General features: G+C 47.2%; 2 protein-coding genes across 2 annotated transcripts; one reads left to right on the top strand and one right to left on the bottom strand.

Annotated features, from left to right (window-relative positions):
• Positions 1-6,526: 6,526 nt before the first annotated feature.
• LOC135819333 (maspardin-like) lies at positions 6,527-17,089 on the bottom strand. Its single transcript, XM_065332522.1, has 8 exons — positions 16,852-17,089; positions 14,894-15,055; positions 12,935-13,015; positions 11,574-11,719; positions 10,693-10,801; positions 9,513-9,620; positions 8,148-8,288; positions 6,527-7,662 (listed from the first exon to the last, which is right to left on the bottom strand). Exons 1-8 carry the CDS (start codon positions 16,912-16,914, stop codon positions 7,537-7,539), a joined length of 936 nt encoding a protein of 311 aa, XP_065188594.1. The 5' UTR covers positions 16,915-17,089; the 3' UTR covers positions 6,527-7,536.
• A 327-nt stretch (positions 17,090-17,416) lies between these two features.
• Positions 17,417-20,369, top strand: LOC135819331 (E3 ubiquitin-protein ligase TRIM45-like). Its single transcript, XM_065332519.1, has one exon. It carries the CDS (start codon positions 17,538-17,540, stop codon positions 19,386-19,388), a length of 1,851 nt encoding a protein of 616 aa, XP_065188591.1. The 5' UTR covers positions 17,417-17,537; the 3' UTR covers positions 19,389-20,369.
• The last annotated feature ends 227 nt before the right edge of the window (positions 20,370-20,596 follow it).

The raw sequence follows: 20,596 nt of genomic DNA, 5'->3' as shown, positions 1-20,596 counted from the left end.
AGGTTCCTGGTTGATTTTAATTCTACCCAGTAGATTGTTCATGACACTCCATTGCTCTCTTGGGTGGTTTCGATGATTGATTAGTTGTTGCTGGAAGTATGTAGACCGTTTCTTCCTAGTTAAAAGTTTACATTGTCTTCGTAGAGTTCGGAATTGTTGCAGCAGGTCTGAGCGATCAGGACGTTTTATCATTGCACGGTGTGCTCGTTTACGCTTGAATAAAGTCTGCCGGAGCTCATCGTCTACCCAAGGCGATGGAGTATAGCTCTTCTTGGCGTTAACAGTCTTTAGTGGGCAGTACTCATTCAATGCATCACTGACTGCATCCTGCCAGTGTTCAGTATAACTATCTAGAGACATCTGTGATGAACTGCATGTGATCTGCTGGTGGAGAGTAGACATATGTTTAGCAGCTGTCTCTTGGAATTGCTTAATCTTCAACGTACGCAGCGGTGGCTTTCGTACTTGTACCTGTCTGTTTGTCTTGAGCGTGCTGGTGGTGGCATGGATATTGTAGTTCACACAAACAAGTTGGTGATCGGAAATATCACATGGAATAACATTGCAGTCTTTGTAAATCAGTTCATCCCTGCCTGGTCTTGAAGTAGACGTGGTGGAGGAAGAGCTTGAGATCAGTGCTAGGTCTATGGTTGTTGCACTAGGGAATCTAGTTGGTGACGTGACAACGTTTCGGAGATCAAAATCATGGCAGAATGTTCGTAGGTGAGGGTAATGTGCGTGACTAGGGTCTTGGACATTGACATTGAAATCGCCTAGAATTATGCACGCAGAGGAGGCCGGTGTACAATCCAGTATGTCATCAGTTAGGCTAGATAAGGTTTGCCAAAATGCTACAGGTACTGTTGGAGCTCGATATGCACAGAGGATAGTGAGAGGCTGGGGGTGAATGTTCACGTGTACTGCAAGGGCTTCAATGGGAGAGGAGTGATGTAGTGCTCGATTACCGAAGCATTCTCTTACGTATATACTGACACCACCTCCTCTCTTTGAGTTCCGATCAAGTCTATGCATGGTGTATCCAGGTACTGTAATACATATGTCAGGTACACTGTCGGATAGCCACGTTTCCGTTAACGTTAATATGTCTAAATCGTGAGCATGCATGAGTGCTTCAATTTCATGTAATTTATTATACAGGCTACATACATTAAGGTGAGCGATACTTAGCTTTCGTGCTGACGTTTGAGGGGATGCCCTGGCAGTATCCTATTGGGTGACTGTGTTGAGGAGACGGGTGATGTCGTCTGATGACAGCGGTGCACCATTATTGATAATCTTGTCACGGGGGAGGTGGCATCGTACACCTTTGTCGCGAAGAGCTCGAAACTTCGGGACTAAGTCCTTTCGTCGTCGTTGTTCTTGTCGGGTGAGGTCGTGTTGGATGTAGACGTTGTCTCCTTTGTATTGTGCTGACGTTTTGTTGCGTAGAAGTAAATTCTTCCCCTGTGGGGACAACACCACTCGCACGAGACGAGGCGTTGGTTTTGCCCCAGCACGTGAGCTAGATGTTTCATCCCGTGGCCGTGATGAATGGCTGGGGCCAAGCCGGGCTGCAGATTTGATGTCCTCTGGAGCGAGTTGTGGGGCGAGGGTGCCGATTATGGCAGACAGGTTCTCCGATGGGAGCTCCTGTACGCCGCGAAGGATGACATTGTTTACTCTGTTCTGCTGCTCACTGGCCTCCGCAACAAGGTCACGCAGTGTGTCCTCAGACAGTCCGTATTTGGAGGTTGCAGCAGAATTTGGACTGGCGGCAGGATGTCTGGCAGTGATGTCGGCAAATGTTTTCTTCATCTCGACAATGGCGGACTTGGCGCCATTGTCCGCCTTGCCAACATCGTCATTACATTTCTCTACTGCTGCCTTCAGCCTACGGTTCTCCGCTGACAAGCGGTTGATGTCTTGGCGCTGCTCGTCAAGCCTCTTTTCAAGGCTGTCCAGTCGTGGTCCCAGGGTCTCTTCGATGATGTTCTTGAATTCCGATCGAAATTGCCCTTGAAACGTCTCGAAGAGGCTTGTACCGGGACAAGGCATACAAAAGTCGTGTACATTGCACCAGAGAAAAAATGCAATAGGTCAAGATCTCTGCCACAGTTTAGGGGCCGTCCGGGGTTACCGATTGTTTTTACAAAACGAAAAGTTTTAGTATTTTCAGCCCCCACCCACCCACCCACCTTTTCTGCAGGTAAAACGAATTCCGATAAAATATTGATGTCAATTTTCGACACCCAGAAGTAACTGGGCATTCTCCATCAGCATTCAATGATTACTTTCAAAACGAAACTCCATCAAACCCACCCACCCACAAACGAAAACATTTCGTTTTGAAAATATTATTGGTAACCTTGGACGGCCCCCTATCCACTTGCAGCTTTCAATGATACTAGTAGCTCCCTTGCCCATGGACTCAACGCATGCACTAAGTTAACACACAGACAAACTGAGTCACTTGAGACCATATACATAGGGGGATGCCCTTGTAACGAGAGAGCTTGGAAGCTCAGGGCCCTGCGCTATGCTTTTATGCTTTTTTGCCTAGCTCATCGTACATGTTATAAGAACTGATGGGAATGTCTTTTTCGTTGATTGGCCACATCACTGTATTGCAAAAACGTTTCAATCGGTTTGCATATGAGTTAGGCAAAAGTATTTGCAGAATTTATTGCGGATTGTTATTTCTCTAATAATCATCTACTTTTGTTTTGCTCCTTCTTTTCTTTTTATCTCCTTATTGTAAATCAACAAATTTTGGCCGATGAGAAATAGAAACCTCTCTATTAGAGAGGTTAAAGGGGAAGTATACCCTAAAATCAAATTTTCATCAGTTGTAGTCTTCTGGGTGCTGAGTCGAATGGTCTTGGTCCGAGGAAGCTGCGACGCTCCCTTCCTACTTGAATCCCAATCGAACTCGCGCACTTCCACCGAAACTGGGTGACTGCGCCCTACTAGATGGGGATTTGTATGCAAAATGTCACTAAAAGCGCCATTTCGTTCTTATAAAAGCACGGATGACCGCGATTGGCCCATAATGTTGTAGTCTTTTGGACGCTGAGTCGACTGGTTTTGGTCCGAAAGGGCTGCGATGCAGCGTTCCTCCTTTATTCCCAATCGAACATGGTTGAACAAGCGGTCACGTGCTCCTGGGTGCCCAAATCACCTGGTCACCGCGCCAGCAGGCGACAACTAACTTTACTTTCACACCAAGGTTCAACTCGAGTTCAACTCGAGTGACAGGACTGCACCCAAAAAAGGTCAAACAGGCTAGTAAGTTGTACCCTGCAGGCACGGTGACCAGGTGTACGCAGGAGCACGTGACCGCTTGTTCAACCATGTTCGATTGGGAATAAAGGAGGAACGCTGCATCGCAGCCTTTTCGGACCAAAACCAGTCGACTCAGCGTCCAAAAGACTACAACATATGGGCCAATCGCGGTCATCCGTGCTTTTATAAGAACGAAATGGCGCTTTTAGTGACATTTTGCATACAAATCCCCATCTAGTAGGGCGCAGTCACCCAGTTTCGGTGGAAGTGCGCGAGTTCGATTGGGATTCAAGTAGGAAGGGAGCGTCTCAGCTTCCTCGGACCAAGACCATTCGACTCAGCACCCCGAAGACTACAACTGGTGAAAATTTGATTTTAGGATATACATGTACTTCCCCTTTAAGATGCACGTTATTTCCGACGTGACGCGCAGTTTCACGTCAAATTTGAAATCGATCGGTATTTTTGCTCTCACATGCATCCATTGCTCAATCATGCATCATTTGCCTATATGACAAACGTTGGCCTGCGATTTACTTTGGCCGGTTGGTACCAAGCGGCGAAATCAGCGAAATTAAATCGCCAGCGAACATTACGAAGTAGTGGTTGCGACTTCGGCGATGATTTGTAAGAAAGGTTTGCTCCCCACACCGGAGCTCGCGACTCACGCTACTATCTGGTGTTCACGAGGTGTTTATCGCGCTGGAAGCGGAGCGTCTCTGTAAGTTTGTATCCCTGGTGATGTTTGTGCCTGGAGAGCACTATATAAGTGGTGCTCTTCAGGCACAATCTTCCTCAGCCTACTCAAGCTCAACTGATGAGGGGTGAATTCCCCGAAACACTGTGTATTGAGCAGGCAGTGGTGCTTTCTTGCAGATTTGCCGAGTCGAAGGTTCGATGGACTTCTCGTGTGCTCTGGATGGCAGTCGTGAGTCAGTCAAGTGTCAAGTAAAGTCGGCGGAATAGCGCGAGCTCCGGTGTGGGGAGCAAACCTTTCTTAGCGAACATTAGTTGATTTTAATACAGTGATCGGATTTTCTGGCCTTTTTGTAGTAATACATGTGCATTGACCTGTTGAGCCAATGACGACGCCGAATGCATGGTTGCCTGTGGAGCACATCACATAACTTTACAGTCTCCTAAAATACGTATCCTGTCCGACGGCAAAAGAGGCTGCAGATTTAGTTTTTCTGCGCGTCGACGGGATGTCTGCGACGCGAAAGTTCAGCTCGCGTTATTTGGCTCGCAGGTCGAAAAATCAACGCGAGTGACCTGCTGCTCACGTCGAAATTTGGACAATAGAGAGGTTAAGATGCACGTTATTTCTGACGTGACGCGAAAGTTCAGCTCGCGTTATTTGGCTCGCACGTCGAAAAATCAACGCGAGTGACCTGCTGCTCACGTCGAAATTTGGAGTTTTACGCCAAATTTGACGTGAAATTGCGCGTCACGTCGGAAATAACGTGCATCTTAACCTCTCTATTACATAAATTTACAGTCTCCTATATAAAAACGGATCCTGTTCGACGGCAAAAGAGGCTGCAGATCATTTTTGTTAGTTTTTCTGCGCGTCGACGGGATGTCTGTCCTGACGTTTACTGGGACCGGCGCTGACTCTGCCGATCACGGACGTTCTGGACTCGACGAGATGTCTGTCCTGACGTTTCCTGGGATCGGTTTAGACTCTGCCGATCATGGGCGTTCTGGACTCAAAGGGATGTCTGTCCTGACGTAACTGCCTGGTACCGCCGGACTCTACCGATCACGGGCGTTCTGGAGTCGACGGGATCTCTCTTCCGACGTTTCCTGTGATCGGCACTGAATCGCTCGTTCACGCTTTTTTTGGAGACGACGGGATCTCTCTTCCAAAGTATGTTTATGCTGACGCATCATATCACCTAATCGGCGTCTATTCTAATTTAATTTCCTCTTCGTCTCCCTATTTCTTTCCAAATCTCCCTCTACATCAGGGAGTTGTATACATAATACGACGAATATTGGTACGGTACGGGACAGATACAGGGGCCCGCAAATATTGTGGACAGCTGTTATGTACAATCCTGTAGAGCCTTTGTAGTCACAGATACGGGACAGATACGGGACAGATACGGGATAGCTCCAGCCGTGACACAAACAAACAAACAAACAAACAAACACCAAATTGAAGCTGTGTGGACCCTGGCTAGCGCCAGACGTTACTGAAGTAACGTCTTCTGCATAGCTACGGGAATAAATAATAATTATTAATATATTGCTTGTATGCAGCAAGCACTCTGCTTGGTATAGCAATACATTGTGCATGTGCTGCACGGACCACTCTGCAACAAATACTACTACTACATCATAACAGTCATGTTGTTGGTTGACAGCATGTTCTAAGGTTTATCTAATATCATTACATGCATGTATAGCATTGGAGACGTGTGTAGGTATGTATACCGATGTACCATCAGAGATCGCGTGTGCAACGAGCATAGCATCATAACAATGCCATCATGATCACCATTGCATGAAATTCTGCCGGGGGACAACACTGCATATTATGCGGGAGGTGCACATTCTTCGGGAATGTGTACAATTGGTGACGCATGCATTTCTTCATGCAGTAGCACATGGGGGGGGGGGGGGGGTCATGCACACTCTCACCACCAACCCACATGCACACACAACACACACACACACACACACACACACCATGTACCATGTATATGCCCGTCGCAAGAGAAGCACGCAAATCTGAAAATGCACTGGATGTGCACACACAGATTTTCTCTTATAGCAACGACAGCGGACAAGATCCGGATGAGACAGATCAAGACTAGCGCCAGATAACTGTCCAATTCACACAACCTGCGAAGCCATGTGAATCGACCACCAATGCACACCTGGTCTACACCACACGGAGTACATCGGCAAACACACACACACACACACACCTGTCCTGTCCACTACCACTAGGGTCACGTGGGCCCCGGAGGGGCAGCAGAGAGAGAGAGAGAGAGAGAGAGAGAGAAAGAAAGAGCACGCCACCCGATGGCGCTCCAGATGCGAGACTAGTCGGAACCGGCGAGAGCAGATACACATATGCGGGAACTTGTCCCGTTCTCTGGCCGTTGGTCGGTGGCAGTGAGTTGAACAGCGATGGCGGTTGCGTCCCTGGGTTACACACACACGCACACACACACTCACCAGCACACAAACCAGTAACTAGCACGTACACGTACATAGCATCAGCACACAGCAGTCACAATGAATGGGATTTCATTCAAACAGTGAAACGATCTGGCACAAAGCCTTGACATCTGCAGTCATAGCCAGCAAATACTACAGAAGACAGCAAACAGAACGGGAATGGACTTAAAAACACATCCTAAGAATATTGGTAGAAAGTAAGGTTCTTTGCGGAGAGGGTCCTGGATATATAACAGCATAATTATGCTGATAGCATTTTGAATGATACGGAAGCATATGGAACAGAGCCAAAGAGCAGATTACTTGTAATAAGAAACACAAGTTCTGCAAGAGAGAATTGCTACAGATGTGTGTGCGCGCACGGCAATTTTATGATTCAGTCGTCAGCATGAAGTGAACGTAACAAGCAGCAAAGTAACGACATTATCCCTGACATCATCTCATCCATGTGACATCATCCACGACATCATCCATGACGAGGCTTTCCTGTTCTTCTAGTGGAGTAATCTCAATGTGTGTGTGTGTGTGTGTCACTTGTGACTAGCAACAACACTACACTGTCCATTGCGGGTCCTACTAGACTAGACTGCTACCAGCAGTGCGCGTGTGTGTGTCAGCGGCCGGGGATGGACGAGGAACACACACACACACACACGCACACCATACACACACACACACACCATACACACACACCATACACACACACACACACCATACACACACACACACACACACACACACACACACACACACACACACACACACACACACACACACACACACACACCATACACACACACACCAGCAGAGCGGAACGGACTGTTGCTATCACATGTTGTGCAGGCAGAAGCAGCACTTATACGACTAATCAGCGGCGAACAATTAACTTATAAAGGCATCAGCAGGAATTCAGCTCAGGGAGTGCAGTCCCATCGGTCTCCACAGGGATGCTGCCGACAGCACACTGGAGAGCAAGAGCAGATTGAGCGAGATGATTTTACGCATGACACTCGCTAACCGTAGCACACACACAAGCTCCGACATTGGAGGAGAGGAGCCACATCAATCTTCCGCTGCTGCAGCCGCCGCATAACTAGCACCGCCACCACCAGCAGCAGCTGCCACAGAGGCGTCAATGTCGTCCTCCTTTGCCGAGAAGCGATCATTCTCAAACGCTTTCAAGTGAACCTGGAGAGCAGAGAGAACAAACAGAGCAGCACACGCACAGTACAGGTTAGAACGACAGCACACAAGAAATGAGAGAGAGAGACTCTGCACACCAGACAGCACAGCCCAAAGTTCCATGATGTCCGTATATTATGCGAATCATAATCAGTACCGGGTCTCTTGACCTGGATACCGGTATCCTCTGTGTATGCAGCAAGGCAAGCATACTACAACAAACCGGCTTCAACAAGTAAGCCGTGGAATCCATGCAAACAAGCACCAGGTTGTGGCCACTAAGTCAATCATGGCCACTAAGAATGCCGTAGCAGTGATACTTGCAACACTGCTACTAGTACCACCACTACTGCTAGCAGCAGCAGCACCACCACCACAGCAGTGCCACAGTAGCAGCATAACATCAGCAGCAGCAGCAGCACCACCACAGCACCAGCACAACAGCAGCACAACAGCAGCACAACAGCAGAAGAAGATCCAGCAATATGTACCTGAATATAAACATTGACTTCAGCACTGTAGCTGAGGTAGGGAAAGTTGCCACCTTTCTTCAGATGTGCACGCTTTGCTTCTGGAAAGCACTTGTACATCTCCTCCTTGACACCAACACTCAATGCACTATCATCAAACACCTGCAGAGCACAATACACACAACACAACACATACACACACACACACGAACGCACACACACACACACACACACACACACACACACACACACACACACACACACACACACACACACACACACACACACACACACACACACACACACACCACAATGCACATCTATTGTTACAGGTATGCAAGAACTTCAAAGAAGTCGCAAGCACTGATTGTCAAGTAGAAATCCTCCACCTGGTTTCCACCATCACTGGTACCACAATACAGCACCACTGCACAAGTGGGTGAAGTGATGGAAGAGAGACACACCAAAGAAAGAAGACTAGTTTGACAATCTTGTGCAAGCCGTGTGTCCACGAAGATCATGGCATCACTCTTAGCACAACTCTAAAATTGAGCCGAGACGAGTGAAGGACGGTGAACCGGCTTGAGGAGGACAATTGCTGCTAAAATGGTTGTTCAGTATTGTCCTTGTATAAGTACAGTATTCAAATGATCCAGATTCGACCACGCAGTTGAAGGTGAGCTTGCCATGCATCGTGATCCTCTCTTCAAGAGGCTTTCCAATGAGCCCGAGATATCGAGAAAGGGAAACAACATCCAAATGTGTATTCAGCGCGTCCTCACAGGCGCGTAAGTGTGACCAGTAGCACTCCAAAAAAAGGCAGTAAACTGATGAAATACTATGCATGTACAGTCCGTATCGCCTATAAGGTTGGCGGCTATAGTAATATACCGGATATAGTGATCAATTTCTCAAATTCATTTTCATTTGCCATAACTAAGTATACACAGTTATCGCGTATAGTAATAATCGTCTATAGTAATTTATCGCCTATAGTGATCAAATTCATATTTCAAAAGACCTTTATTACATTATTTTTGCATCGGTTATAGTGATTGATGTAAAATCAAGTGATGGCAGAGGAGAACAGGGTGTTACTTCTTCTTGAAGAACTTGTGCAGTGAGTGTTGTTTGGTGAGTTCAGCACGTACAAGTTGCCAAAATATGCCTCCATCATGAGGAAATGCTGATTTTGTGTGTCAGGAGCTACAGCCAGCAACATGACATTGTATATGTATGTAGTGCGTATGTGCACGGCGCGCTGAGTCGTTTGACACCCCACTCGCATACATTCCATGCAGTATCGGTCATAGTAATATATCGCTTATAGTGATAAAATGCTCAAAATCAAACACCAACGCTATAGGCGATACTGACTGTACTTACATCCATGATGGTGATGGCAACTGATGATAGCTTCTGGGGTTCCACATATCCTGCTAGACAGTTGAGTGTTAGGCGTGCTGCCAGCTCATTGCGGGGCATTCCTTCCAGCTAAGAACACACACACACACACAGGCATACAGACACCCACACACCCACACCCACAACATACAGGGGCCCGCGTGCATGAGCAATCAAATAATTGCAGTGAGCACACATCCACAAAGTAGGAACTTGGTGCAAACATGCTAATTATTTCAAAGCAAAATATCTTGAAATGCGTTGAATCGTAGGTCTTTGAGAATAGTAACTAGTTAGCAGTTCTATCTCAACCGATGGTGGTCCACAGTATGCATCGCCGCGCTTCACTGAATTCTGCGACCGTTGGCAGATGGAGCATATCACATCAACCCCGCACTTCCCGCAATCAAATGGCCACGACGAGTCCGCTGTGAAGGCTATGGATATCTGATTACGAAGACCACAAACGATGGTAACTTGGCCACCGACGCATTCCAGGGCGGCCTAATGGAGTGGCGTAACACGGTCAGTACATATCCAGTTCTGCCCAATTGCTATTCGATCGTCCGCTCCCGCCATTCGTGCTGGCGCATCGATCGTCCTTTGCACCGGAGTGGAAAGCACAGGAAGCTAAGCTGGACAGCTCCTCACTTCCCCCTCCTCCTGATGCAGGACCACCTCACCACGCCCATAATCCCCGATTCACTCTTCCAAAGAGACGATGAAGCCATTCCAAAGCTGGTGAGTGAAATAGATGATATGCCAAATAATGTCCAACTACACTTGAGAAGGCATTGCAGAGTAGTTGCATGCAAAGTTCAAAGTTGTACGGTTACCTGTGACTTGTATTCCTGCAGAGCTCAGGGACTACCGTGTACACATTGTAGTAGAATGTGTATGCAACTTGTGTGCGATGCCCTCTCAAGTCTAGTTGCACGTTATTTGCCATATCATCTATTAGATAATTTTCAAATGCGTACTGGGACTGTTGCGCGCCTCTGCGCGTACCCTGTAGGAATCCGTGCATTTCGTGGTAGTAGTCCCTCAAAGGGTTAAGCACGAACATGCATGTGGTTTCCCGCCCTAGCCATGTCCATGCCCAAGTGGCAAGTGCACAGTCTCAGCAAGCAAGTGATGATGTACGACTGTTGACAGCCCTCACCTGGTCCACAACAAAGTCGACAGAGTCGGCGATGGAGCTCTCGGCTGGTCCAGTCGGTAAATGTGACAGGACCCACTTCTTGAGCAGGAATGCTGGCATTGCCCAGAATCTACAGCAGCAGCAACAACAACAAGAGCAATGAGAGCAACAACAACGACGACAACACGGCCATCGTGAGAATAAAGATTGGAAACAGCAGCAGCAGCAACATAGTATAGTCAGAAGAAACAATTCTACCGGTACCTACATACAGACAAATACACACAGACAATCCTCTGCAAGAGTCAGTGGTGAAAGCACGGCCTACCTCATTGGGACATGCAACTTGATTTGGCCAAACACACACAGGGCACGGTGTAAATACGATCAAAAAGCAGTAAGTCTGGACCATGAAGTCATGTGACCCATGTGAGGTCATCATTCGAGTTGAGTTAGCACAAGCACGAGCACCCACCCACAAACACCCACACCCTCACTTCACCTCACCTCAGACCTGCCCATCGTAGAAGCGATGATAGCGAACAGCTATGTTAGACATAGCAACTTGTGCTGGGATTGCACCATTCAACAGCTTGCAAGGCAGATGAATTGACCGCCACTAATTTAGTAATTTTAGCCTGGTCTACACCACACGGCTGATTGAAGCAGCTTTTTTCTGGCCATTGAATCCCTCACCCACACACGCACGCATACTGCTGCCCATCGCTGAAGCGATGATAGCGAACAAGCTATGTTAGACATAACAACTTGTGCTGGGATTGCACCATTCAGCAGCACACACACACACACACACACACACACGTGCACACACACACACACACGCACGCACACATACGCACACACACACACACACACGCACAATTAAACAGAAGGCAGCTTACGCTGAAGAAGAGCGCGACCGCTCAAAGACTGCCGTGTCTGCAAATCCATTGCACACCAGTATGGACTGGACACGCTGGTTGACACACGTATACTCAGCAAACTTCATTGCCAGGAAGCCGCCTAGTGACGAGCCAAATATATGTACCTACAACGGTCGGAAAAACAACAAACAACAAAACAAACAAGTACGTCTATTCATTTAATTCAAGTACAATAGTGATAGACTGTTGGTGAGTATCAGGTGTCTGCTCCAGAGCCGGGTCAGCGACCTGCGACCCGGTTGGGGGGGGGGGGGGGCTTGGACCCGTTTAGAAAAGAACACCGTGTCACCTGTGACCTGGTTGGTACTCAACCAGGGAGTCGTAAGATAATTCCGACTCCGTCATGTTGTGTAGCTGCACATGAACGTACCCGGCTCTGACCCGGTTACAAGAGTTGTGCCAGGTACATTGTGTACCCGGTTGGTTTGAAATCCTAGAGCAGACACTGAGTACGAGAGGAAAATAGACTCAAAAGCTGACAGTATGCGCACATCTAAGAAGGCAAGCTAGCGCTGCCTGGTGCTTTGCTGTTGCAGTGCAGTGCCGGCCGGGAGTCTTCACAAAAAAATCCTTTGCTCCCATTTCTTCTCAGATTTTGATGGTCGAGGGCTCAGCATGTTATTAGAATCTCATCCGCAGACCTCTTGAAACAGTTCTGCCATCTAGGACAGCCATTTCTCTTCATGAGACGGGAAAGCAGGGCAAAATCGCACAGAATTAGTCGTGAACCCGGATTTCCCTTCTACTTAGGCGATTTCAAATTTCCTTCAAAAATAAAAGTGAATACGTGGCCTACACACCTGCGTTGCGAGCCTAGATTCCGTACCGAAATGAACAAAGGCCAATGACTCAAATGTTCTTTATCGGATTTTTGAATTTTCCATAGCTCTGATTGGCTAGACTTTACGTGCAGCATGCGCGGCGAGTCCAAAATGGCCGTAATATAATTGTACACAAGTGCAACCCAAGAAATTCGAACCATGGCAAAAAAAGGTGTAATTACAGTCCATTTCAAAACTATAGACGCGTACCTAGGCAAAAACCGTTATGCCAGCATCTATACCACATAAAATCTGTGATCACTTTGTGCATAAATTTTTCCAAATTGGGCATCTGTTATCCAATCCGTTAGAAACTACATGAGAGTAATTGTGGAGCGATCCTGAGCAATATTCTGAAAACTATTCTCAAAAAGTTCCAGCCAAATTTGAAATATTTCAAAAACCCTACGCGTCTATAGTTTTGAAATGCACTGTAGACATTGATAATCTACCACTGGACAATCACACATGGACAAAACAACATGCACCACAACTCACTCGATCAAGCTGCAGTGCATCGAGCAGCTTGCGAAAGCTCTCGCACCATGCATCATGAGACCAAACAGCTGGATAGTCGACCTGTATTACAATATCCACAGTCACACACAGTCAGTCAAACACGAGATGGACAGAGAGACAGACACCCACCCACCCATGCACACACATACATACATACACACACACACACACACACACACACACACACACACACACACACACACACTTGTACTTGTTGCACACTGCCAAAACTGGTCACGTGGGTCTCCCCGGGAGAGGGGAGAGAGACTCAAAAGGAATCTTGGAAAGATGACTCAATTGGCTATTGAACCGCCCAACGGCCGACACCCCCTGAAATCCCCAAAACTCTGGGTGGACTTGAAAATGATCCCACTTATGGGCTCACCACACCTCAGTAAGTGGGTGAGGACAAGGTGCAGAAAAAGGATTGACAGCATCAGGGTATCCGTCCAGGGATCCAACTGCAGTCACCCCTGCCCCCAGTGAAGGTAATACTTGCTACTAGTGTGGGTGGCTAAATCAGAGTGGATCTGATAATAAGCTTCACTAGCACCATTGATTACACAAGAGTTAATCTAGCCAGAAGCAGTCCATGGTTAACAGGTATGTATACTTCAAATAGAAAGTATATGAACCCTGAAACCAACAAAGGTGGTAGGTACAACATTACACCTTCAAGTAGCCGAGCCCGTTGGCAACAGACCCAACACTATCCGGCATAAGTGTACCCACCAACCGAACTAGCTGGCACACACACACACACACACACACACACACACACACACACACACACACACACACACACACACACACACACACACACACACACACACACACACACACACACACACACACACACACACACAGAGTCTTACTTTTGCACATTTCAAGTAAGTTGCACTCTATTGGGTCTCAGCTACCATACCCCTTGCCTGCATCTCCTCTTGTGGATCGTTGAGTGGGCGTTCACCCTGTGGAGCCTGCTCTGATTGACAGCTAGTGAATTTCCACTAGCCTACAGCCTCTGTTATTGCGAAGCCCCCCCCCCCCCCCCCACTGGCACCACCATCATCATCATCATCACACACAGCACCATCGCCATCATTAATGGCAGCAGCACAACCCAACAAGGCGCTAGAGGCGGCCGATAGACATATTAATTTAAGACAACGCACTGGCAGCACCAGTACCAGGATTAGAAGCAGTACCAGCACCAGCACCGGCACCAGTATCAGAAGCAGTACCAGCACCAGTATCAGAAGCAGTACCAGCACCAGTATCAGAAGCAGTACCAGCACCAGTATCAGAAGCAGTACCGGCACCAGTATCAGAAGCAGTACCAGCACCAGTATCAGAAGCAGTACCAGCACCAGTATCAGAAGCAGTACCGGCACCAGTATCAGAAGCAGTACCAGCACCAGTATCAGAAGCAGTACCGGCACCAGTATCAGAAGCAGTACCAGCACCAGTATCAGAAGCAGTACCGGCACCAGTATCAGAAGCAGTACCAGCACCAGTATCAGAAGCAGTACCGGCACCAGTATCAGAAGCAGTACCGGCACCAGTATCAGAAGCAGTACCAGCACCAGTATCAGAAGCAGTACCAGCACCAGTATCAGCATTGGAACCATTGCCAGTACCGGCACCAGCACCGGCATCAGAAGCAGCATCAGAAGCTTTCATTTTATTTTCTAATTAGATTTTCCTATTTATTCGATTTGATTTTTCCTATTTACTTGACTGGATTTGTTCACCATTGCCTTCCTTGCTTGCGCTTTTTGAACTCTTCATTCCGACACCCAGCTTGTTTTCAAATAAAGGCAAAGCTCTCAGCATCAGAAGCAGTACCAGCACCAGTACCAGCATTGGAACCAGTGCCAGTACAGGCACCAGCACAAAGCAGCTAGAGCAGAGCAAGACCATGCAGGCGTGACTCACGGCAATCACGCGGAATCCATGTGATGCCAGCGAGATCAGCTGCAGATAGAAGATATCCGAATAGGAGGACACCGGCGGCAGGAATATCAGCGGGCAGCGTACGGAGCGTGGGCCGGCATCGTACACCGACCAGACCTCCTCACGCACACTATCAACAGTGATCTGGAGTGAACACACACACACAAGCGCACAGTGCAACAACAAACGTCTCGTTTCTCTCAGTCCTCTTTCTAAACAGAGGTGCGTGTAAAGAATACAGTCGCCTCCACTTATTATGAACTCGCATATAGCGAATTCCATGACAATAGCGAACTGTTGTCATGTCCCATGTTGAACCCACAGTGTAGGTGCATTTCTGTTATAACAAACTTTGGCTATGAAGAACTAATTCTCCTGCACAATGGTGTTTCTTACATCAGGAGTCCACTGTATGTTGCTATCTCTACTCCACTGTATGTTGCTATCTCTACTCCACTGTATGTTGCTATCTCTACTCCACTGTATGTTGCTATCTCTACTCCACTGTATGTTGCTATCTCTACTCCACTGTATGTTGCTATCTCTACTCCAAAAAAAGTAGAAATAATGAAACTTAAAAAGAAAGGACCGAACGTGTACATGTTATCCCTAGTTTGTCCAACACTAACAACAAGAGTCCATAAACAAGAGTATGCAACTGTGATCTCTTTTCTATGGGCCAGATACGCGGCGCGCTGCCTTCATTACATCATTCAGCTGCAGTCCGCGCACTGCGGAAAATCAAACACCGCACTTTTCCTCTGGTTTCAAGTGGTTTGAAATGAACTTTCGTACGGAACTGGAGTTCACGCGCCAGAATTTAGAGATTGCGTAGGTACTGGAACGAATCGAGCAAAAACAGATGGGCTCGTACGAGAAATTGTGAGTTTGAATGCATGATTTCAGAGCGTGATGAAGGCAAGTTACGTAATGAAGGCAGCGCGCCGCGCACTGACCCATAACCACAGTTGCATACTCTTGTTTATGCACTCTTGCTAACAACACTAAGGCCATGGTAAAAATTATCTTTGATTCTCAAGTACGTGCGCACCGATTTTTGGCGGCGCACCGACGATTTTTTAATATTTCTATGCATGCATATATGCGCGCATGAAAACGGTCAATGCGAAAGGCATGAATCAGGAGTAGTAAAATACTGGTATTTTTATACTCTCTGGCCTGAATAATAAAATAATTATATGAACCTGTGACGTACATATGTGTGACCCTATCTTTGGAAATAAAAAAATTGTGGGAAATAAAATAAAAAATCGCTCGCTCGCACCGATTTTCACAGGCTCATGACCTGAGAATCGACTTTATTTTTTACCATGGCCTAACAGCTATAAACAAGATTAGTTTGTCCAACACCAACACTAACAGCTATAAACAAGATACGTGCAGCAGTTAGCACAGTAGTGACTGATGTGGCACTGGCATTCAACGGCCTGATGCTAAGCTCCACGTATCGAATGCGCAAGCCAACAGCCTTCCAACTTGGAAGGTTCTAAGTTATGAAATAACGTGCGAAAGGGGAAGGTGCCAATGATACCAACATGTTCTGCCATGCTTTTATGAGGTGTAATAATCTACAACTATGCAAAGAGCAGAACGTTCACAATAAGTTAAATCAAAATGCAAATACACTTGGGGGAAAGAGATCTACCCCTAGCTGGCCATTTCCAAGGGTTTTTGAATGTAAGCGTTACCACGTACAAAACTTTGAGCAGTACATTTCTTTGTGGTGTGGTGACAATCTTGAACGGATCATCAATATGTTTTCAAAGTGAGAATGATTGTGCCAAGGTGATCTAGGTTTTGGCGTCGAGAGCTACGGATCAGTGGAAGTGCAATGGATGCGGTCCTGGATTGACGCTGGCGTACCCCCCCCCCCCCACACACACATAAATTGAATTGTTTTCATCAAAACTTCAACAAACCTTCTTCCGAGATACTGTGCTCCTGAAGCTCGAATACTCCTCCGACTTGCGAAGAACCGACATCTCACATTTTCTTTACAGCTAATTTAATTCAGAACGGTCTTCTTACGCCTCGCTTTCACTGAGTCTGTTCACGTCGCCGACGGCAGGAGAGTGCCGAATGGATTCTATCAGAAGTAAGTTATAAGCTAGTGAAGATAAGAACCAGAAGAAGCTCGATGGTGATCGTGAGCTCAGATTATTGATTACCAGATTACAGTCCATGCAGTCATGAAAAAATTCTCAACGATCGCGATCGCGATCACTCAAAAACTGTGACACAAAATTTCAGATCGAGTAGCGCTGACGTCATGACATCGACAGATTCGACAGAATCGACACACGCGATTTTCTGAACATGCCATGGCGCCACGTGAGTCGTGACTCGCGATCGCGAGTCGCGACCAGGCCAGGAAGGATTCATGCAGCCGCTACTGCATGCACTGCAGCATGCAGAGTGCAGTACTGGCGCTAGTTTATCATTGTCGGTGTTGTGCGGTACAAAAAACGGCTACATGACACAAAGAGTCCTCTCTCTGCATCTTCTGTTTTGTTTTGGAAAGTAACGGATTCTCACTGTCCGGTTGGTAGTTTTCGTGCAGTTGTCTACTAGTAGTACATAGTCATTACGCTAGTCATCGACAGCCATGTCCAGGCCAGAGTGCGGGTCATGTAGAAGTAGTAGTAAGCATGGCAAACTGTTGAAGTGTCTGCACTCGTTGTGTGTGGAGTGTTTGGAAAAATACATCAGTGGCAAGGGCTCTGTGGGTTGTCCTGAATGTGGAACAGTTACCCCAGCATCGACTACTGGTGTGCCCTTGCTACTATGCTTGCCAGACAGCAATGTTTCCAGTCATGGAAATAAAGACGAAGCGGTGCAGAAGACGTTTTGTGACGAATGCGTTGATGATACTGCAGCAGTTGCTGTTTGCTTGGACTGTGGTGACAACCTCTGCGCTATCCACGCAGAGAGCCACCCTGTATCGCGCAGGTCGTACAAACACACTGTTGTGTCGCTCAGTGAGGCTGCGGGATGTACAGGTGGTAAGACTGCAGCCAGCCACCACAAATGCTCATTCCACCCCTCGTTTGTACAGTGTTCATATTGCTTGAGTTGTGAGCAGCTAGTGTGTAAGCAATGTGTAAGCAGTGGTGATCATGCTGCTCACAATGTGCAGACTATCACTGATGCATCTTCTAGCATTCGTCAGTCCTTGAACTCCAAGCTGACTAGCACGTTACATGGAAGTGGCAGTGTTTTTGACGAGTCGATCAGGAAGTCTGAAGCGGCACTGAGTGGACTCCGTGATGAAACTGAAGGCTTATCCTCCCGTATCAACGACGTTTTTGGTGGTTTGAAGAAAGCCATTGAAAAACGTCAACAGGAGCTTCTGGATGATGTAGATCGATTGCAGTTGTCACATCTTCTTCCCCTTGAAGAGCAGAAGCGGCAGGTACTTGCTGGTGCCTTGTATAGCAAGAAAGTTCAACATCTGGCAGAGAACTGCAATGAGGATGTGAACTTCTTGAAGATGAGTGGATGGCTGGAGGAAGCAGCGAAGAATGCTGTGAGTGCGTCCGAGAGAGATGTGAAAGTGTTTGCTCCGGGAACTCTATTGTTTTCACCATACCACGTCGAGGAACTGACTGCGGCCATTGCCAGAACTGGTGTGGTGAGTGACATTGGTATGCTGTCATCGGAGAAGAGTACCATGACTACTGCAGGCAGTGTTGAGGAGGGAGACGACCTTACCGTGATCATTGAGCCAAGGACTGCTCACGGTGATAGTCTGGCTGTGACGGAGGCACATTTGTCTGGTGTTCACGTTGAAGTAACATCTGCGGACAACAACACCGACACCATTCAGCCTGTGATGACGTCCGACAGTAGTCCTAATGAAGGCACTAACATGATTGCAACGTACAAGACGACCGGAAAGAAGGGTACAGTGCAGGTATCAGCCATGATTGGAGATCACCATTTAGCTGGAAGTCCTGCAACGGTTACCATCGTGGATCCGCTACCACGGTTTGATCCCAGCCAATGCCATGCTGATCTTGCACTGTCAAACAACAACCGTACGGTTACTCGTGGAGCTGCTTCCAGCGGTGCCTGGAGGTCAGTATGTGGCGTGAGGAAATGGAGCAGCGGCAAACACGAGATATACCTCCGTCTTGATCGCATCACTGCTGGTAAAGTTCACCACATGTTCTTCTTGTGTAATCCCCAGCGTCCACTACTAGAGGGCTATCAAAGAGGAAAGACCACTTCGTTTGGATGGTACAGCCACTCCGGTGGTGGTAACTGGACAGGCACTGTACTGGGTCAGCCATGGCAAGCCGGTGACGTCATTCAAATGTCGTTGGATTGTGACAATCACACGTTAGTCGGTCGTCACGAGCGTACCGGAGCAACCGAGACACTGACCAACGTGACAGGTGAACTCTACCTCTACATCAGCCTGTATAACAGTGGAGACCAAGTTACTATCTTGTGAAGCTTATAAGTCAATACCTCCAAGCTGCTCACTCATTGGTATTTGGCCGGGACTAGAGCTCAGTGGATGGCCGTTATGCAGCACCGCTACTGCCGCAGTTTTCTGACGTCACGGGCAACACATCACGTGACCACCGGCCGTTACTCAGACAGCACACGGCATGCGTATCAGCGGCGCTGTTTCCTAGATTTACCCCGTTTCTTGCTTAAATAATGATTATACAGTTGAACTTGAATAAGACGTGCGTTACCCCCATTGGCAGAGGGAAGTGTACTTAGCCAGGGTACTTCTTATCATAACTAACTTCAGTCTACAGTATGGATCAATAGTATTCGACGCGCTGAGACACTTTCCGCTTTCAACAAGGCTCTTTGTAAGTAACGCTCCTCTTTTATTTTATTTGTTTTATTATTTTTTTTCTTCTCTTTAATTTGCATTTTTGCCCTCAGTCCATGGTTGGTTTCACCCTCACTTCCTTGTATTGGTTATTTTCATTATGTGCCATGAAGTGCAGACAGTAAATAAAAAATAGAATAAAATGTACAGTAGAACACTATTCATCAACCATCTATTTACTGTATGAATGTTATGCTCGACCCTTATTGGAGCATGCTGTCCCTGTTTGGCTGTTCGCCATCTTGTCTACGCAATCCTGCTAAATTGGACCGACTGCAGGCTACAGCTGCCCATGCTACCTGATGTGTAAGACCCGACAGTTTCCGGCTACTTGGACAACATCCAAGAATGTTCTGAATCATCTTCTTTTCCGGGGTGGGAATTTCTCCAATGGCGTCGTCAAAATCTTTCTCTAGTTTATATTTTCATCATGTATTCTATCAATTTCCCATCCATACTAAGCCAGTTTAGCTTCACCATCTCCAGCGCTACCGACACCCTTCCTCTATCGTTTTGCCTCGTTCTCGAACTCATTCCTTTAAATCTCCTCTTTTCGGTTTATCAGTCTCAGTTTTAGAAGTTGGATACGTAATGTGCTTCTGTTACAACGTTAGTACGGTGGCTGCCAACTTGCCTTTATGCCAATTCTGGCTCAGACTCAGTCATACTCATACATGTACTCATAATAGAGTCAGTCGCTCAGTGACTGTCTGTGGGTCATCAATCTCATCATTCTCTTTTTCATGCCTCGTGTCGTGACAATCATGATCATGGTTCAAGCCGTCACATGCATGATGTTACATCACAATGCC

This window comes from Sycon ciliatum, chromosome 6 (genome assembly GCF_964019385.1).
Source record: "Sycon ciliatum chromosome 6, ocSycCili1.1, whole genome shotgun sequence".
In the NCBI taxonomy this organism is placed as follows: domain Eukaryota; kingdom Metazoa; phylum Porifera; class Calcarea; order Leucosolenida; family Sycettidae; genus Sycon; species Sycon ciliatum.
Note: the sequence above shows the minus strand (reverse complement) of the source record. Positions and strands in the feature narration are given on the sequence as shown.

Excerpts from the sequence above, each read along its gene's own strand:
- LOC135819333 (XM_065332522.1), bottom strand. The coding sequence starts at position 16,914 with ATGTCGGTTCTTCGCAAGTCGGAGGAGTATTCGAGCTTCAGGAGCACA. Across the intron at positions 10,802-11,573 it reads CGGTCGCGCTCTTCTTCAGC|ATTCTGGGCAATGCCAGCAT; the intron begins GTAAGCTGCCTT and ends CTGCTGCTGTAG. Across the intron at positions 9,621-10,692 it reads TCGACTTTGTTGTGGACCAG|CTGGAAGGAATGCCCCGCAA; the intron begins GTGAGGGCTGTC and ends GTGTGTTCTTAG.
- LOC135819331 (XM_065332519.1), top strand. The coding sequence starts at position 17,538 with ATGTCCAGGCCAGAGTGCGGGTCATGTAGAAGTAGTAGTAAGCATGGC.